This window comes from Elgaria multicarinata, chromosome 6, assembly GCF_023053635.1.
Source record: "Elgaria multicarinata webbii isolate HBS135686 ecotype San Diego chromosome 6, rElgMul1.1.pri, whole genome shotgun sequence".
In the NCBI taxonomy this organism is placed as follows: Eukaryota; Metazoa; Chordata; class Lepidosauria; order Squamata; family Anguidae; genus Elgaria; species Elgaria multicarinata.
In genome coordinates, this window is record NC_086176.1 from 25,733,058 (window position 1) to 25,754,514 (window position 21,457).

At 43.5% G+C, this 21,457-nt stretch overlaps 1 protein-coding gene across 1 annotated transcript in view; it reads left to right on the top strand.

Moving 5' to 3' along the window:
- The window catches only part of GRIN3A (glutamate ionotropic receptor NMDA type subunit 3A), a 125,002-nt gene that overhangs the window by 48,701 nt on the left and 54,844 nt on the right, over nt 1-21,457 (top strand). The window contains exons 2-3 of the mRNA XM_063129168.1: nt 3,363-3,967; nt 8,220-9,267. Coding sequence (XP_062985238.1) covers nt 3,363-3,967; nt 8,220-9,267 — 1,653 coding nt within the window. The remainder of the gene's footprint in view (nt 1-3,362; nt 3,968-8,219; nt 9,268-21,457) is intronic.

Genomic DNA, 21,457 nt, shown 5'->3' on the forward strand with positions numbered 1-21,457 from the left:
TGAGAAACTTTAATTAGGGTGACCATATGAAAAGGAGGACAGGGCTCCTGTATCTTTAGCAGTTGTATTGAAAGGGGAATTTCAGCAGGTGTCATTTGTATGCATGCAGCACCTGGTGGAATTCCCTCCTCATCACAACAGTTAAAGCTACAGGAGATATATCAGAGTGAGCAGATACAAAAGAGGGCAGAGCTCCTGCAGCTTTAACTGTTGTGATGAGGGAATTCCACCAGGTGCTGCATGCATACAAATGACATCTGCTGAAATTCCCCTTTCAGTACAACTGCTAAAGATACAGGAGCCCCCACAAACTTAATAATCCCATCTGTTGTAACCTTCCCTCATAGGAGGGATGCTCCAGACTCTTGATCATTTTAGTTGCCCTTTTCTGCAAGGCTGATTAGTAGCAAATTTATGCAATCTGGTTTCTAAGCAAGCCAAGCAGATAATAGTTTGTGGCTATGGGAAAACAGGTACAGTCCCAGTTAAATATTACTGTCATAGATTATGCCATGACCTCTTCTGTGGTTGCTAGAGTTGTAGAATTCATGGCCATCCGCACGTTTTATTCGTTCTATAGTTCCAGTTAATAATTCATATTACAAGATGTGTATTGATTGTGATAGTCCTTATTCGTTTAATTAATTTGTCTCTGTGCTTATATAAAGAAGCCCCGAATACTTAAAGCAGTAGAGGGGAGGGGAAGCGCTTAAATATCGCGAATTGCAGTTTTTCTTATCACACTCCTGGGAATTATATCGTTGAGTCATTACAACTCCGTTGTGGCCGCTGCATTTTCATGTCACCATGGATTAATATACTGCAAAATGTTAATATACTGCAAAACTGATTAATATACTTCAGGCATGTTAATAAGGTTCCTGGTGTGGATTTACAGTGCAAATGTGCCGGTGGTGGTGGTGGTGTGTGTGTGTGTGTGTGTGTGTGAGAGAGAGAGAGAGAGTGCTATTGTGTGTGCAAAATGCATGAAATGTCCTCCTTTCCTTACTTGGGGTTTTCTCCCCTTTTTTCCCCTCTGTGGCTTGGGTGCATGGTCAGGTCCGTTGTGACAAATAACATTGCGGCCAGCTCACACTTAACCAGCCACTTCCACCTCGAAATACCATCTAAAAAAGTTGTTTTATTGCTTTCTTTTTAGTTGAAACGGCTCCCGTGCGCTTCCTAGCCTGTTCCATTGAGAGCCATAATCAGGCACTTCCTTAATTTCAGCCTTGCTTTGCTTCTCTGTTGTCCTGTTAGTTCGTTTCTCTGATGCCGCATTAGTTTGCTTCAACCTATATCCAAACCTGTGGATTTCTGGAGGGAGCTTTTATTCTTTACTTTGCCATTGCACTGCTGCACAGCTCCGGTTTATAAAAATGGAGACCTGCTGCATTAGTTCCTTCTCATTCCCATTCATGTTGTATTTTATATTATGGTTTTATTCGGTTGTTTTATACTTTGGATGGTTTTAATTTTTGTGAACCGCCCAGAGAGCTCCGGCTATTGGGCGGTATAGAAATGCAATTAATCAATCAATAAATCAATACAGCGTAGCAGGGGGACCCTGGAGAGGGCCGGGTAACAAGCCTTCAGATCCTGCCCTGGATAACTAGAAATTTTTGCTTCTTCTTGGAACAGTGTACATAATGTAGGGGAGTTATTACTCCCCAACAGTTTGCTGGAATGGGGCAAAATAGGGGGTTGTGCGTACCCTCATAGGGAGCCTTCGGACCCTGTCCAGGATCATTGGGGATTTTTGCTACCTCAAGAAAAATTGAACCATTTCCCCCTTTTTGATCATTTCCTTTGTTCCAATTCATCCCCCTCCCCCTTTGAAACACTTCCACATATCCAATGCTGTGCATTTCTAGAGTTGCGAACACAGAGCTTTTATCCTTTCCTTTGCTGTTGCACAGCTGCGCATCTCCAGTTCTTCAAAATAGAGATCTGCCACATTAGTTCCTTCCCAATCCCATTCATACTACCAGGAACAGGGGTAGACTGGAGAGCGACAGGTAACAATCCTCTCTCATTGATGACATTGGCCCTATGCCACCCCACCCCACTCCACACCTGGAAGTATGTTTTTCTAGGACTAAAAACCCAGGTTTTAGGGGCGGCTGGCTCTGCCATGTAACATTGATGAAACAGAGCTGATTTCATCATACTGTAGAGAGTAAGAGCAATGCGCTTTCTTCCCATGTTTGTTAAGATGAGGCACTGGCCACTGTCAATTGCGAAACTCTATCGTCTAGTGGCACAACCAATATTTGGGGCTTAGTTCATGAACAAGGCTGGCCTTGAAGTGAGAGAGAGCACCTTTTCCCTTAGCAACTTGCCCAATTATTGGGATCACCAAAGGGCATGCTCCTGGTGGTTCCACGTGGACCTACGGCCGAACTGGAGTCTACTAGGAGAAGACTCCCTTCTTATGGAATTCCCTGCCTTTGGAGGTCAGGCAAGTGCCAGCACTGTGTTATTTTCACACCTCCTGAAAACAGCTCTTTTCCAGGAAGCCTTCTTTGGTTGACCAGCCTCACACTCTTTTTAAGGAATAAATTTCATACGTTTTATTCTTTTTATCTTTTGTTCTTTTTATAAATAAATAAATAAGGGTTCCCAATCACTGGAAGGTTTTCAGACATGTTCCTTTCAATGCACTTAGAATCTCCCTCCAGACCTTCACACTGAATTCATGAGGGTCAGAGTGAGGAAGGCAGAGTTGCACATATAGTTCTGCACCCTCTACGCAGTTCGTGACTTCACATGTTCAGTTAAACACCTGTATAGAGCATCTGATTATTAGTAAAGACATGTACATGAACATGGAACATTTTGATCCCTAACAGTTAAGATTGCCTCCTAATGCAGAGATGAGCAACTTCAAAGGGTTGGGGGCAGGCAGCCTTGGCCATCCCAGAACCCTGCTGGGAAAGTCCGTCTCCTCATCACTGCCAATGGAAATGGCCACCACTTCTGGAAGTGGCCTCACCACCAGAATCCCAGTGATTCTGTTGGGAAACAAGGTGCAATCCTATGCATGCTTATCTGGGAGTAAGTCCCATTAAACTCAGTGGGACTTACTACCTGAGAGGACTTGTACATGATCGCACTGTTTTGCTGGTGTCCTGTACACACTTACCATGAAATTAAGTGGCACTTTCTTCTATGTAGGTATGACTGGATTGTACTCTAAGAGGAATTGGATACATGTTTTGGGTTTCTTCACTTAGGATTTTATACCAGCGATGGAATTGGCAGATTAGATTAAGAGGGTGACCACACACAAAAAAAAGTTTAACAAGTGTGATTATCAGTGTGATCAAGTCTCTCTGACCAATATTTTTCTTATCTTACAGAATCCCCTCCACCTGCAATTGAGTTTAGAACGCTCATTAAGCTTTGATGCCGATGTCACTTTCTCAATCTTGGCCTTGAACAACTGGTATAATTTTAGCTTAATGGTATGCCAGGAAGAGTGGAACATCACGGATTTTCTCTTCCTCACACAGCAGAGCTCCAAATTTCATTTGGGATCCATTATAAATATCACGGGAAACCTCACGTCAACCAGCGACCTCTTGACCTACTTGCAAGTTCATCTGGAGAACATTAAGGACACGACGTCAACCGTGGTGATGTTTGGTTGTGACATGGAAAGCACAAGGAGGATTTTTGAGATTACCACCCAATTTGGAGTGATGCCTCCTGAACTTCACTGGATCCTTGGGGATTCACACAATGTGGAAGAGCTGAGGACAGAAGGCTTGCCACTGGGTCTTATAGCTCATGGGAAAACAACACAGTCTTTTTTTGAAGACTATGTACAGGATGCAGTGGAGCTGGTAGCTAGAGCAGTCGCTTCCGCTACAATGATCGAACCTGAACTGGCACTTATTCCCAGTACAACCAATTGCTTGAACACAGAGGGGAAAAATCTCACTTCAGGCCAGTATTTATCAAAGTAAGATTTTATCTCAATTAATTTCCTTGTCAGGACTATGAATGTAACATATCAAAGGGTCAAATCAAGCATCCATATTTAAGGGCCAAATCAGAGCATTCTTGAAGACCCAGGACAGAGAATCCTGGTATCCACTGGACATCTAGAAAATGTCAGTGGGGAGGATGCGATTTGGAGAATAAAATCAGCAGAGAGCAATGAGGTACTCAACCATTATCCCGCCTACTGCTTCTCCCCTTCCTATTTTTCTACCTGCAACTCCAGCTGGGGAAGGGAAGTGCAGGGAAGACATGCCAGGAGGGGGAGAAGGTTAAGCACCATTCACCCGACCATTACCTCTCCACTACAGATCCTACTCTCACTGCACCAATTCACCACTGTTCAGTGGAGCCCTGGGTCTTCCACCAACCATCTATTTTGGATCCTATTTTCAGTGAAACCATTTCATCATCATCATCATTGTTATTGTTATTATTGAATCTTATTTTTTTATTATGAACTGTATACTAATTTCACACCGATTTTTCTCGTTGACCCCATCAGAGAATTAGACAGAACATACAAAAATGACATCATGGAGTGTCTACAATTTTGGAGAACCTCTCAGGGGCCTCATTCCAGTGGTTGGCAGGGCTGGAGGCAAAAGCAGTGGGGCCAAACTGCCAACAATACCCAGCTTAATTTTAGCTTAAAGCTCTTACTGCCAGTAACTAAGGTTTAGGGGAGGCATTTCAACCTTTTCGAATGGGAGAAACTGCACAAAAATTGGGAAACCACCCAATGATAGCAAATTGGGGGAAGGGGTGGGGCCAGGGAAAAGTGGTGGGGCAATCTGAAAAACTCTAGAGGTCTGGGTTGGGACCCCAGGTGGGCCAGATTTAGCCCACGGGCTGAGGTTCAACACCCTTGCTTTATTACAATAGAACTACTATATTTGAGGTTTAACAGCAATCTGAACTTGGGTCTCTTCGTAGCAGATTATATATGGCTCTCTTTTACATTTTGGGCTGTGCTTTTGCCACAGAGCACACACATTAGAGGCCTGGTTATTAGAAGATTTCCGCTGAGTTAATTCCTACTCTCACAATCACCCTTGTTACAGGGTAAAAAAGCATTAGGATTTGAAAGGCTCATCTCATCTGTAAATTATGGTGTTTTAACTATGCCATTTAAGTAATTAAAGCACGGTGTAATTTGACTTGCTGCCCATTCTCATTTTCGGGACTAAACCCAGTGAGATACAGACAGAATGACCAAGTCATCAAGCTAATGAATGTGGAATAATTTAATTAACCTACCAACATGAGTTAACTACTGTGGCTCTTTGGGGTTACAGAAGCACCAATGTTTCGATGTCTACTCTCACACAAAAGATCAGACTGTGTGTGTGTATGTAAATGAGCTTGTGCCTGTGAACCACTGCCTGCATTACATTCTTAGGACTACTACTAAAAGTGCAACCCTATGCTTGTTTCGACAGAAAGAAGTCCTGTCAAGGTTGCAGGACTTTTTTCCTGTCTAAACTAGGGATGGCCGTCACTGGGAAATTTTCCAGGGGGTCCCCAACTTCACTTGGATTTGCAAGCCACACTGCAGGTTCCTTCCTGAAGTCAAGGAACTTCTTTGGGGGGAGTGGGGGTTTAAAATTTGTGTAAACAGCAATTTGCACAAATTAAGCAAACTACAGCTGCAATTTGTGCAAATGAAGCAAATTGCAGCTGCAACTTGCTATTTGTGCAAAAAAAAAAAAAAGAACTAAAAAACCCCACGGAAATCCATGAACTGGCCTGACTTAATGCGGTTCAGCTTGGGCCATCTTGTGGGAAAGCAAGCTGAAGTCTGGAGTATTGAGCTGATGAAAGCTTGGCAAATTCCACCCCCCACCCCAGACGGATTCCTCTGACATCCCTAGTCTAAACATGCACATAATTAAGTAAAGTGTGCATCATACAGGTACACTCTTCAGGGAGTTATGATAGGCTGCAGTTCTAGCCCTTTTCAGACATTTAGGACACAGTTTGTTTATTTATTTTATTTATTATTGCATTTATATCCTGCCTTTTTCCTGCAAGGAACCCAATACATAATCCTCCTCCTCTCCACTTTATCCTCACAACAACAACCCTGTGAGGTGGGTTAGGCTGAGAGTCTGTGACTGGCCCAAAGTCACCCAGTGGGTTTCCATGGCCGAGTGGGGACTAGAACCCGGATCTCCCGACTCCTAGTCCGACACTCTAGCCACTACACCACATTGGCTCTCCTATGCATGTCTAGACAGAAAAAAGCCTACAACTCCCAGCATTCCCCAGCCAGCCATGGGTGTTGTAGGACTGCACCTTTAGTGAGTGAATAGATGAAGCAGGAGTGGGGAGGAATTGGGCTTCTTACCTACTGTCTTCACTCCTGGTGTTCATCTAAGGTCTGAATAGAGTCTGTGTCTGATTAGAGACCCTGGAAAAGGCAGGGTTCTTGACCATTCATAAAGAGTGGGAAATGGCAACCATCAGTGGAGAGCTTTTTTTATTTTAAATATGAACTTTTATTTCTACATCATACACCATAAACAAACATTGCATAGCCTTATTAGCAAATACATAATCATGTCACCCAAAACAATTTGTTACCGTGACTACTGCACTTAATCCAGATAAACGTCATGAAAATGATGGCAAACATCACCATTATGACAGCTAATATAGTATAAAATCAATAGTACTGTATATGATATAAACATTAGAAGGAATCAAAACAGAATGCCTAAATGGCATTAATAACCATTAGCATTAATAAATAAAATTAATAAAAATACCATAAACCTCTTAAGTCATGTTAATTGCATAAAACACACAGATGGAATTGCTTACATAATATAACATGAATGTATAAATAAATAGCATTGGAAATAAGTACCTAGACACCATAAACAGGACACTTAACATTTAAATCACAGCTATCAACCATCACACAAGTGGGGGCACTTTTTTGTGACAGCTGCCATTCACACACACACAAAATGCCACGAAAAAATGCTACATTGGTGGCATTCTGGGAGGAAATGATAACCAGCCAAGATTGTCAGCAAGTCTAAATGTGGTCTCAATTTAATCCAAAAACAAACAATAGAACCAAAAGGGTGAAGGGGAAAAATCTATATGCACATTTCGGGCTGTGCATTTGGTTTATATACTGGGTTATATAATAATATAACCCAGTGCCAGCTCCAGGGTCTTGATATCCCTTGGGCAAGACTCCATCAATGGGCCTACTCCCTCAGGAGTCTACCTTCTCACCACCATTGCCACCAGCTGCTCTTGCTCCGCCTCCTCCTCTTCCCCATCATGGCTTCTACTTGCTTTCTTGACAGGCAGAGAGCCAGTGAGCAAGTAAGCCATGGCACCTCCTGGTCCTTCTTCTCACCATCACTGTTGCCTAGACCAGAGCGAGAGGCAGGTGAGCAAGCAGATTGCCATGGGAAAGAGGAGGTGCAAGTCTTATGATTACAGAATCATGCCTTCTATCCCTCTTTTTCGAGGTTGGAGAACCACTCAGTTTGAGCCTTTGCCCATACAGGCATCTCCATAGAGCAGCCATAGCATGCATTGTGTTATGAGCACCATGGATGGAGGCATATATGCGCCTTCTACCAGAGATGCAGCCGAATTGGGCCATTTGAAGAAAGAGCATAGCAATGGGACCACAATACCTGACGGAACGCCTCTCCCGACATGAACCTACCCGTACACTGCGCTCAACATCTAAGGTCCTCCTTCGAGTGCCTCCTCCGAGGGAAGCTCGGAGGGTGGCAACAAGGGAGAGGGCCTTTTCAGTGTGGCCCCCCAATTTTGGAATGATCTCCCCGATGAGGCTTCCTTGGCGCCAACATTGTTAACTTTTCAGCGCCAGGTCAAGTCCTTTCTCTTCTCCCAGGCATTTAACAGCATTTAACCACATATCCTAAATTGGTTTGTTTTTAATGGACACCAGAACTGTTGTTGTTTAAAATGTATACTGTTTTATACTGTTGTTTTTATATTTTTGATGGTTTTAAATTTTGTATACTTTTAATGTTCACTGGTTTTAACTTTTGTAAAGCACCCAGAGAGCTTCAGCTATGGGGCGGTATATAAATTTAATAAATAAATATAAATAAATGAAATGAAATGAACGGGGCACAGAGATCTTTGCTCGAGAGCATGTTTGAGAGGCCCATGGTCTATGTTTCTGTTCGTAACTTCTTGCCTTTGCCCTATAGGTTTTTAGCCAACACCACCTTTCATGGACTCAGTGGGCACATTAAAGTCAAAGGCTCCTCCATCATCAGCTCAGAAAACAACTTCTTCATTTGGAATCTGCAGCACGACCCCGTGGGCAACCCAATGTGGACTCGCTTGGGGAGCTGGCAGGAAGGCAAGATCATAATGGATTATGGGATCTGGCCAGAGCAGGCCCAGAGGCACAAGAATCAAAACCAGCATCCTACCCGCCTCCATCTGAGGGTGGTGACCCTCATTGAGCATCCCTTTGTGTTCACAAGGACTGTGGATGATGAAGGATTGTGCCCAGCAGGCCAGCTCTGCCTGGACCCCTTGACCAATGATTCAGCTGTGCTGGATGCTCTCTTTGAAAGCCTCCAAGGAGGCAATGACACTGTGCCCACCAAGTTGAAACAGTGCTGCTATGGCTACTGCATAGATCTGTTGGAAAAGTTGGCGGAAGACATGAACTTTGATTTTGACCTGTACATTGTCGGCGACGGGAAATACGGGGCTTTGAAAAATGGCCAGTGGACGGGGCTTGTAGGCGACCTCCTGGCCGGGACCGCCCACATGGCTGTGACGTCGTTTAGCATCAACACAGCCCGTAGTCAAGTGATCGATTTCACGAGCCCCTTCTTTTCCACCAGCTTGGGCATCCTGGTGAGAACCAAAGACACAGCAGCTCCTATTGGAGCCTTTATGTGGCCACTCCACTGGACCATGTGGCTGGGAATCTTTGTGGCTCTCCACATCACCGCCATCTTCCTCACCCTGTATGAATGGAAAAGCCCCTTTGGGATGACCCCAAAGGGAAGGAACAGGGATAAAGTCTTTTCCTTCTCCTCTGCCTTGAATGTCTGTTATGCCATCTTGTTTGGTAGAACAGCCGCCATCAAACCCCCCAAGTGCTGGACTGGAAGGTTTCTAATGAACCTCTGGGCCATTTTTTGTTTGTTTTGTCTGTCGACATACACGGCTAATCTGGCTGCTGTCATGGTAGGAGAGAAAATCTATGAAGAACTGTCTGGAATACATGACCCAAAGGTAAGGAATTAAGTAATTCTGATTTATTGTGGCTGCTTTTAAAGTAATTCTTGTAATGTGTTTTAACATTGATTTTATTTATTTGCTTTTATTATATTTGTCGCCTTGAGAGCTTCAATAGGGCAACTCATTAATTGAAATATAATAATAATAATAATAATAATAATAATAATAATAAGGAGGAGGAGGAGAAGGAGGAATGGCCTTTTGTTTATTTAATTGGCCTTTTGTTTATTTAATTAGCCTTTGGGCACTTTCTGTGATAAGTTCAGCGTTATCAATGGCCTTTTGTGTAAAATAATATATTCCTTTTTCACATCTCACCATTGTAAGGGGACTGCTTCATGCATACATTCATCTCTTGATGACTGCAGCAAGAAGCAGTAGCTTGTATGTGAGAACGAGTCAGCACAGATCAATTGTCTCAGACAGAACTTGCATTTCGTCTGGGAATTCAAGCACCCCACTTTTCAATTGAATGCACATTCAGCAGCAAGTCTACAACTGTTGAGTAATCAAGCAATGACAAACCATGTAATTAATATGCATATAGAATCATAGAATAATAGAGTTGGAAGGGGCCTATAAGGCCTTTGAGTCCAACCCCCTGCTCTATGCAGGAATCCACTCTAAAGCATCCCTGACAGATGGTTGTCCAGCTGCCTCTTGAATGCCTCTAGCGTGGGAGAGTCCACAACCTCCCTAAGTAACTGGTTCCATTGTCGTACTGCTCTAACAGTTAGGAAGTTGTAACTCTGATCCAGATGTTGTCATGGGAAGAACTAACACGCACCCTGATGCTCCTTCCTATCTGCCTTGCAGTACAAAAAGAAATGCATGCCCAGGTTCACACCACATAGCGAGTATAGAGTGTAAGAGTCATTATCATTTCTCCACCCGCGCACTCACGCACACACCATTATTATTATTATTATTATTATTATTATTATTATTATTATTATTATTATTATTTTATATAGCACCATCAATGTACATGGTGCTGTACAGAGTAAAACAGTAAATAGCAAGACCCTGCCGCATAGGCTTACAATCTAATAAAATCATAGTAAAACAATAAGGAGGGGAAGAGAATGCAAACAGGTACAGGGAAGGGTAAGCAGGCACAGGGTAGGGAAAAACTAACAGTAGAAAGTAACAGTAGAAGTCTGCACAACATCAAGTTTTAAAAGCTTTAGGAAAAAGAAAAGTTTTTAGTTGAGCTTTAAAAGCTGTGGTTGAACTTGTAGTTCTCAAATGTTCTGGAAGAGCGTTCCAGGCGTAAGGGGCAGCAGACGAAAATGGACGAAGCCGAGCAAGGGAAGTAGAGGCCCTTGGGCAGGCGAGAAACATGGCATCAGAGGAGCGAAGAGCACGAGCGGGGCAATAGTGTGAGATGAGAGAGGAGAGATAGGAAGGAGCTAGACCGTGAAAAGCTTTGAAGGTTAACAGGAGAAGTTTATATTGGATTCTGAAGTGAATTGGAAGCCAATGAAGATATTTCAGAAGCGGAGTAACATGGTCGGAGCGGCGAGCTAAGAAGATGATCTTTGCGGCAGAGTGGTGAACAGAAACCAACGGACTGATGTGAGAAGAAGGAAGGCCAGAGAGAAGAAGGTTGCAGTAGTCCAACCGTGAAATAACCAGTGCATGAACAAGCGTCTTGGCAGAAGAGACAGACAAAAATGATCGAATCCTGGCAATATTATACAGGAAAAATCGACAAGATTTAGCTACTGCCTCAATATGAGGAATATTGAACCTTTGTTAAACCTTTGTTTAACATGATCTACCTGATGAAGAGTTCTGGACAACTGGAATGTTTGCTCACTCTTTTATGATATTTTGAATGATCCAAATAAAGGTACCCTCTGGCTGTGGGTTTGGGGACTTTTTGCACGGGACCAACACAGTTTCCCTTGGTTTCTGTGCATCCATTATAGGACAGGGATCTATTTGTAACCTATAGTCTGGCATTATTTGTATTAGCAGCTCTTAAATTGAGAAGCCACTTGGTTTTTCGTCAAGTGGTACAGATTTAAAATATTTTATTCTCTTTCATGAAATTCCTTACATTAAGGTGGAGACTGTATAAATGTCATCTTTGCCCCACGGGGGCTGCGAATCCGCACTGCGTCGGTTATGTGACTCAGCCGCTGATTCCGAGCCAACAGAGGGGAAAGAGGTGTAGATGAGCAGCAAAAAGTTGGGAACTTACCCTGACTTTTCCTGCGGGAGCGAGGTCAGCACGGCTCTTCTGCCATCTGTCCTCACTCCAGTGCTGCTCCTGGGGCATTTCTGGGAGGAAGGCAAACTAGGATTGGTCACCTGAAGCCAGGCGAGGAGGACAAGGCGGCCCTGGCAAAACTAATGACCGCCGGAAAGCCCGTACTGCCTCTCCATTAAGTTTGCTCACCACCACCCCGCAGCAGTGATACTCAGGGCTTGGCGGCAGGGCAGTGTGAACTCCACGCCCTGAAGGCTGCACCGTATTATTATTGCCATGGTAATACAATTTGTGCTAATTTGTTCTTTGGGTATTTTTATGTGCTGGCGTGTGCAGTTCATCTCTGAGCAAGGGAATCCACAATAGAAGTTGATTCTACAAGTTGGATTCCGACTTAGGAAGCAATCTTAGACAGGTTTAGACAGAAAAAAATGTCCTACGGTTCCCAGGGGAATGCGGGAAGTTGTAGGACGTTTTTCTTTCTAAGCCTGCATAGGATTGCGCCCTTAGTCATGCTTAGTGGTGAGATCAATGGGACAAGTTAGTCATGACTAACTTAAGACCATGGGTCTACTCCAAGCATGACTTAGGGTAGTACCCTGTTTGTCAATAGCAGAATGCAGATAACATTTACTTCTGTGATGGGTTTTCCCCTCCTTTTAAGGACAACACAGATATTCTGCCTGAGGCAGGCTCTTTGCTCAGGCAAATAGTTTGGCTTTCTGTTTTTCAAAAAATCAAAGTAAATGCTGAAATTAAAGTTTCTGATCTCTCAAATGCATTATTATTATTATTATTATTATTATTATTATTATTATTAAAAATGATATTTTGTCTTCCGACAGACACAATTAAAGAATTTATCTGCCAAACCAGATAGCACTTGGGCTCTTGTAAACTATAGAAAAGAATAATTAACTTCAAGAACTGAAAATGGGGATTAAAGAAATAAATGCAGTATAGCTTTGATTTTAAACTTTAGAAGAAGTGAAGACTAGCACAATGTTAGCATATAATCTCAGTGTGGTGTAGTGGCTAAAGTGTCGGACTGGGAGTTGGGAGATCCGGGTTCTAGTACCCTCTTGGCCATGGAAACCCACTGGGTGACTTTGGGCCAGTCACAAACTCTCAGCCCAACCCACCTCACAGGGTTGTTGTTGTGAGGATAACATGGAGAGGAAGAGGATTGTGTATGTCACCTTGGGTTCCTTGGAGGAAAAAAGGCAGGATATAAATGCAATAATACATACATACATACATACTCAGAATGTTGCTGAAAAACCATTGGAAACAAAATGGCTTTTAAAATAGGTTGATGTCGCAAGATATATCTGTTCCACTTAATTTGGGATCCATTGGTAATATTTTAATTCATAGATGGATTTCAAGCATCCCTAGTTTTTGAGGCACTGGGCTTGATAAAGTTTGTTTCTCGTTTCTTCTTATCTTCTTCCCGAATTATAAAAAGTTGAAAATATGCATGGATTTATTTTATTTTATTGAAGAAAAAGCCGCTTCAGTTCTTAGCTCAGATATTTTAAATAACTTTTGAAATTACTTTTCTGGGTTTTATTCTGGAATGTCTGCTGCTCCTTATTGTATTTCTCAGCTAAATGAGAATCTAGAACAGTGTTATCTTTGTTCTAGATGAAGAAAACAGAATGGGAAATTACTTACTATTTTAATAATTGTTAGGGGCTTGACAAATGCAATACCGAAACAGCAGCTACTTGCAAGGAAGTCCACACCAGCTCCTATCAAATTAATGGGCTTTTTTCAGATGTGTTTAATTAACTGGAAAGCCTCTAGGTGACTAACGTCCTCTCCTTAATTGGCTATGACAAATCCTTACTCTCTTCTTTGTACAGTTAGCTCCTGCCTTGCTGAATGCATCATTGAAACCATTCATTAGGAAAAAGGGGTGGTGCTAGAAGCATAGCCAGAAAGAATGACAGCATCAGTAACCACACTGGTGTGGGGATCCTGGTGTGGGAAATACTCATACGATTCAGTTTACTCATGAAATAAAACATTCATATGTTACCAATAAGTAAGGTTGTATGAGAATTTCCTTCCTGTTCATAAATTGTGTGAACATGTTCCGTGCACAACCCCGAACGCTAGCAGGAATGCACGTCTCGGAATATTTTCACACTTTCCAACACTTGTGTTTGTGTTCAAAAGTGTGCATTTTTGTACACATTTGAACAAATCCCCCCCACCCCAAATCTGTATTTTCAAGCTTTAGCCTATGGGTATGTGTGCACATTTTTCCCAATCAAAAAGAAAAAAAGATGCTCACATTTCAGAATGCAAATGAGATAAATCAAGCTTTGAGGAAGAATTCAGAGAACCTCAGCAAGCCTGAACATTGTATGTTCACCCATCCCTACCATTGCATGTTCAATGAGACATGGGTGCCCGCCACAGGAAAGAACATTTTTGTGGCTTCACCTATGTCACAAAGGTGTACTAATTCAACCAAAGTTCATCCAAATTGGACTTCATTATAAGAAATCATGAAGAACCATTTTATTGCCCATAACTCACTGCTGCATGGAGCGTATCAGATAATTTTATTTCAGCCTGCAAAAAGATAACTTTTTCAACTATTTCAGCCTTGGATAATAGTTAAAAATAGTTAAAAATAGTTAAAATAGTTAACTATTTAAAAATAGTTAAAAATCTCACAACTTTTCAGGAACTGAAGACGCATTTTAAGTTTAAACAATGTCCTTATAAGGCCTCAAAGGTCTGTCCATGTTGAAATAACATCTTTGGGTGTAACTAAGTGTTCTAAGTGACCCAGAGATCCTGCAGAAAATGGCATCTGTGTCAAGTTCTCCTCCCCACTTCGTATGTAACGTATGTAACAACTAACACTTATCACTATTCTGTGGCATCAGCATCCTGTGTGTTTGCCTGCCTCTCCTCTGCATCATAGGGTTGCTGATGGCAGAGGCAGAAAAACATATGACATGATGAAGTTACTGCCTGTGTGATCTAATGGTTAATATTTTGGACGAAGGGCTCAGGTTCATCTTCCTGTACAGCTGTGATTCTCACCTTGGACCAGTCACTATCCCTCACCCAACCTCACATGGCTTTTTTGAGAGTAAAATTATATTGGGCCTGTTCAGATGACATGCTAAGCCATGGTTAGGCCGCTAACCCTTTTGCAGCAAATGGTTAGTAAGCGAGTTTAAACCGTGGCTATGTAGCCACCATGGTTAGGAATGGTTCACACAACACCCTAAGTCATGGTTCACATGACACACTAAACAATCAATGCCAAAAAGCACACAACTGTGTACAAAGTAAATTGTTTTTATACAACACAAATACAAGTTATTTATAAGACAAATAAGTCAACTAACTGGTTATATCACAAGTCTGAATTTTTACACACATTTAGTAGATGGATTCTTTATGAAACAGTTAAATAACCGAGTTGCTTTTCATAAGTCTAACAGGCATCCAGTGTTGATCCTGTTTCGTCATACTAGACTTCTTCAGAAAAACAGTTTCATTTTCGCCGTGTATGAGCAATGCCGTGAGAGTATGGGTTTGCAGACTTTAAATCGTAGTTCCATACTGCTTTTAGTTAAAGCCCTCCAAAAGGGTTTTTTTCTTAATCTCCAGCAAGCAATGACACCTGCTGAAATTCCCTTTTCTATCCAACTGTTAAAGTTGCAGGAGCCCTGTCCTCCTTTCTATATGGTCACCCTACTAAATAACAATGTTCACCAAAACTGAAAAGATCTTTACGCATTCAAGCAGAGGGTCAGACCTAGTTTGGTGAGAATCTGAAATTAACAGAAGTTTGGCCGGTGTTTGTCCTTCGTTAAACCTGTGCACCATCTCTCCATCCCATCTTTGACACAATCCTCATTTTGTATTTTGGCCAACTTCATTTCTCTCAAAGGCAAAATATAGGGCTACATAATAATCTAAGATGGAGAAAAAGCTGTTAACAGACAACCACTGGTAAAATAATATGTGAAATAATATATATAACTAGTTTTTTTGTACAAATTGAGGACAAGATAACATGGGGAGATGATAGTTTCACATATGCCTCTTGGCACCCTTGATTAACATCTGCACTGGTTCCCTAGGCAGTATTCAACATAAAGAATTATGGAATTGCTATTACAGGCTTGTGGAAGCAAGCCATTTTATGTTCATAGCCTCTGTGAGCGCAAGAAAAATATTGGTAGTGAAGATAAAAGCTCTAACCTTTAAGGAAATGCTTGAAAAATTGACTGAACGAGCAGTGATCTTGATCGGAATGTCAAACAACCACAATACAGAAAAATGGGGATACAGAATCTGAAGGAAGCAGGGAGGGGAGCTATTCAAAATGTTTGCTTCGGTCCTGATCTGAAACAAAACATTTTCAAAATTTATTTAGACCAGGGGATTTGATTCAAGCCAGGATCAAACACCAGCTAGCAATTAATGGGAGCAGTACTGACGTATAAATGTTAAGGATAGGTAGCTGAGATTACAGGGTGAGCTACATACTGAGACTTAAAATCCAAATGCAATTTCTAGAACACCTTTATTTAGATAGAAAGAAGTTCAATTCAATCATATAACCTTTGCCTGCTGAGTTTCCTCACATCAACTCCTTGGGTGTTTTGGTTTGGTTTTTCCTCCATAGGGTTCCAGATGTATGTTTTACATTTCTGTTTCTGAGTAGTGTGGAAGTACCTTAACAATTTGAATTCCATCAATGGGTAAAGAATTCTACAGCAATATAGTTAGACTTAAGTACATCAATTGTTTGAAAGAGTTGATACAAGATCCTGTAACCCTACCTACAGCAGAGAGAAAAGAGAGCAAGATGACTAAGCTGGCTAGCATTGCCCCCCCCCAAAAAAAGAGAGGAAGTGCATGTCACAAAAAGAGGACACCAGTTTGCATAACATTTCCGGATGCAAATGTATATGTATATATGCAAATTTAGGGGGAAAACCCTCTAATTTAAATAGAAATAACGATATATCTCACAAGAGGGAGAAACCTGGCAAGGTGACCTGTGTGACTTGTTCAGTCTTCTGTCCAGGCTGATGGGCAACTTCAAGGCCCCTCCTGTTCCTCCTTAGAGTTCCTTAATCTTAAGCAAAACTGGGACTGGACAGTTTTGATCTTAAGCAAAACTGGGACTGGACTGGGACTGGACAGTCTCAAGAAGAAGACACTTCATAAAGGATTACCTCTGATAGCTCTGCAAAATAGAGGACTTCCTCTGTCAAGTAGGACACTTGACCACCCTAACTCAGCTTTTTGGGGCAATGCTTAAGTGGCCACCGTAGGCTGAGAAGAATTGCCCCCCACATTTGATTGGTGCATTTGTGAGTGGTCCAATAGGAGATGTATTGGCAATTTTTCAGGTGGGTTAAACTTCAGGGGCAGAGAGACAAACTCACCACAGAGGTGGTAGCATCACCGGTGGTCCTTCCCTTGGTGACCCTCATTTTTATTTCCCAGAATTCACCCTCTGTGAGATGCTAGCGTTAGAAGGCCTTTACAAGGCCTTTACACTTTACAAGGGCTTTCTGAGTGAAAACGCTGCATCATGCAGAAAGGCCTTCCAAGTGAAGCTCAGGTAGTGTGACTTGGGGAACATTCTAGGGGGGAAATGGTGGCCAACTGGTGTCTACCAAAAGAAGCACCAGAAGGTTGGCTGCAGCAATTGCCAAGGTCAAACAAAGAGATTTTCTACAAAAGGCATTTATTGTGTGCTCATCATTCCCTTTTCACAGTTGTTTATGGTTTCTTTAGACCATGCTGTTTCCCAACTTTTGACAAGTTTTTTTTAGGATAGGGGAAATGTGATATTTTTTAACGAAAGTAAAAGAAAACATTATTTCAACTCGTGTAATTGTGCTATTCCATTATACCATAGTGCCATCTAGAGGTTATGTACTGGAAAAGCAGGAAAGGAAATGCTCTCCATATACTGCTCGGATCTCAATTCTGTGACGACAGAGTAGATAGAGTGGATTAACACCTTGTGTAGTAAAGCTTATAGGTGGCAGCCCCTAAAAGATGAAACGGGGTGCTATTCCCTCCTCCTTTCACCCATGAAGCCTTCCCCAAATTTGGCTGAAAGTGCAGCTTTTTCATATTTCTGCCCACCATTCGTTCAGCTCCTCTCATCAGCATGCTCCTTTCAATATAAACAATAGATAAATAAAATAAATAAATTCAACTCGGTTTTATACATGAATGGGGCAGACGCATCGGTAAATCAAACATGGCTGCCTGCATCACATCTAGCTTGGCCTTTATATGCCCTGTGATGGAAGTCTGAGTTAATCAGTCCTTCCTCAGGGTCTCTTCCCCGCTTGCCCCCACCCAAAGAACCAGTACTTCCTTGGAATAAAACACACCAACACCCGAAGTAACCAAAATAAAAAGGTTTATTTTTTAAAAAGACAGCTATTAGATAGGCACTTGGTCAGTAACAGATATAAACAAGTACATAGAACAAAACATAAGAGGGAATGGGGGTAGGGAATGGATAAAACAAATACAAGTCAGGCAAAACCACCCATAAATCCATTCATACAAGAACCGACAGTCAGTCCATTAAATTTCCCCTTTCCCTGGTCAAACCGACCAACTTGCCTTTAGAGAAACCAGCTCACAGCCAAAGTACGGCTTCCTAACGCTCTCCCAGTCCCCTAACCGGGCAACCGTAGACATCCATAGCCTCGGGGCTAAAGACGAACCCCCAGCTTAATCCTATCAGCTTTTATCTGTTTGTCTCCTAATAAGGGAGTCAGTTCTTTCTTCTCACACAAAGCCCAATTAGCCTAGGCAGGAGATAACCTCCAGGTGTAAAGCCTCAGCCTGACCTCAGCAAGTTTAACTCCCACTTTCCCACATACCAAAAGCTGGGTCCTGGTGCCGGTTTCCCCCATAAACATATCAAATTAATCTTTCCTCTATCTATCACCACTATGGTATACTGCCTAACAGGAAAACAAGGTTTAATACCTGGAAAAAAAACACAAATTACTTCGGGAACAACTATATTTTAGGACCTAATACATTTTATAACTTTCCCAGTCCTTCACACGCCCTCCTTTGAAAGATGAGACTTGAGGGTGAATCCCTCAAGATCTCTATCTCAAAAAAAAAAAAAAAGAAAGGAAATTCACTTAACCAGACTCTCTTTCCCTTAGGTAACAGCTCTTTTCTCAAATACACCACGGGGTGCAACTGCTGATCTAACCCCTCCTGCAACAGCACAGCCCCAATCCCGGTGTCTGAGGCATCAGTCTGCAACACTAGCACCGGATGGAAATCAGGGGCCAGCAAAATAGGCGCAGACATCGGCTTCTCTTTTAACAGATCAAAAACCTGCTGCCGAACAGGAGTCCACCGTACTTGTACGGGTCTCCATTTCGGACACCAATCAGTAAGAGGGGTAGCTACAGCACTAAACTGGGGCACACACTTACGGTAGTACCCCGCAAACCTCAAAAGGGACTGAACTTGTTTCTTAGTCCGGGGAATGGGCCAATCCTGAATCGGTTGAATCTTAGCCTCTAAGGGTTTGATGTTCGTTACCCTAAAAGGCAAAACTGTAAATTCAAACAACCTCTGGTGAGTCACAACGACCGATTTTTTCCTTGCCCCTTCATCCGTTCGGGGCATGGGATAGGGATCCAACTGCATTAGCTGATTGATCTTTCTGTAGTCTATCTCTTGCAGCTCCTTTTCTAGGTCGAGAGCATGCAGTCTTGCCGCCCGGTAGGGCAGGAACCGGATGGGGAGATGATCCCCCATATAAATCAGATGCTTGGCCAAAGAAGTCCGCCCTGGGCGGTTTGAAAACAGAACCCGAGATTCCCCCAACACCTGCCTCAGCCCCGTTTGCTGTGCAGCTGAAAGAGAGGGGAATAAGACCACACATTTCACTTCTTCAAGCCTCGGATCTTCTTCTAACAAATCCCCAGGTCTCTCTACCTCCCCCTTTAAGCCAAATACAAAATCTTGTTGGTCAACATACAACTTTAACATATTTACATGAAACTCTTGAGGTTGTCGAGTTGTTCTCGGGCAAGTCAACAAATAATTCACATCTTCCCACTGTGGTTTGATCATTAAAGGACCTTCCCCTTCCACCGACAGTTGGTCCGGTTTCATGGGCTTGAGAACTAAAACCTGGTCACCGGGCTGGGAGGTACGGGTTCGGGCAGCCCGATCACACCACGCTTTCTGGTTCTGTTGGGCACCCTCCAAGTTCTTCCGTGCCACCTCCCGAATAGTTTGCAGTAGGCTCTGAAGCTGTTGCATAAAACCCACCACCAACCAAGGGCTGCCTTCCACCTTCCCCTCCCATTCCTCCCATAGGAGGGTAAGAGGGCTCCGTACCCGCCTCCCGAACATTAACTCATTCAGGACAAACCCAACACTCCCCGGGATCACATTGTTGTATGCAAAAATTAGCATCAGGAGTCTTTGGTCCCAATCCGTAAGATGTTCTATAGTAGACGCCCTCACCATCTTCCCCAAAATCGGATTGAACCTCTCCACCGACCCATCAGTTTGGTGATGGTAAGGGACAGAAAAAACATGCTCCACACCGCCCAAGTCCTTCGTCCCTTGCAATAGCTGGAAAACAAATCCAGGCCCTCTTTCCAACGAAAGAGCCGGGCACATTCTCTGTCCAGCCTTCTCTTGACACTTCGTGTCTGTCGTTGGCTGTCGGAGGGGCTCGGGTTTGTTGGAGAAGGAGGCAGCTATATCCATATCTGCCACACTAATCAATCCTGCCCCTTCCTCCTCCTGCGCCTGCTGGATCTCTGGGCCCTCAGGGGTTTCCTGTCCTTTCTGCTCCAAAGGCTGGGGTTGCATCTGGCTCCAGGTTGCTACCCCCACCTCAGCCGCCAAATAAGCCAAATCGTTCCCTAATATAACAGGCCACGGGGAATTCCTGTGCACTAAAAAAGTCATCTCCCCTTTCCACCCTTCGTACTCCACAGGAATTTTAGCTAGAGGTAGAGCAACTGGGGGGGAACTATAGGGAATGACGGTGTACTTCTGCCCCGAGAGCATCTGATCCGGTCGAACATATTTTTGGTCAATAGCAGACAGGGATGCGCCAGTATCACGCCAACCCCTCCGCGTAGTCCCATTAATTTTAATGGACCTACAGAAGTGTAACTGACTCCACTCTATTTGTCCGGGCTGGACCAGAGCCCTCGCTGCTTCATTCCCTTGCCCGGGCTGGATCAAGGCCATCGTCGCCGCATCTGAACCGGGTCGCCCCATCCTCGGGTGGGGAGGTCCAGCCGCCTCCTTCCCTTGCTCGGCTTCCCAATCGGATCCGTCATTTCCTCCTTCATCTGGGGAAGCATAAACTCTGCCCATCTTAGACGCAGCCGGGTGTTCTCTAAGCTTCCTGGCTGCTAGCTTGGGGCAGTCCTTCTTCAGGTGACCTTCTTCTTTACAGTAGAAGCACCTCGACGTGATAGGAGTAGATGTCGCTCGCGAGGGGTCCACCCTTTCTCGCCGCTCGCCCCGGGGCGGCCAACCCGGATTAGCAGCTCTACTCTTCCCTCCACTCGCCGCTGGCGCCGCTGGCACGGCTCCGCTTCCCCCCCGCTTGGGCAGACTGGCTCGACCCGCCTCCTTTCGCCGATACACCCCCATCTGATCCGCTAGCAGGGCAGCATCCCGTAAAGTAGTGGGACGATGATCACTCACCAGCGCAGCCAGATCTTCTGGAAGGGCGGCATAAAATTGTTCCATGTTCAGTACCTCCGCCATAGGAGCGAGAGGAACAAACTTCGCAGCCGCCGCCCATTGTTCCATCGCTCTTGTAATCCGATCCGCCAGTGAAACACAAGTCTCTTTCGACTCCAATCTAATAGCTCGATATTTCTGGCGGCAGCTCTCCGCCGAGAGGGCAAAACGTTGGCGGACAGTTTCCTTAAACTTCTC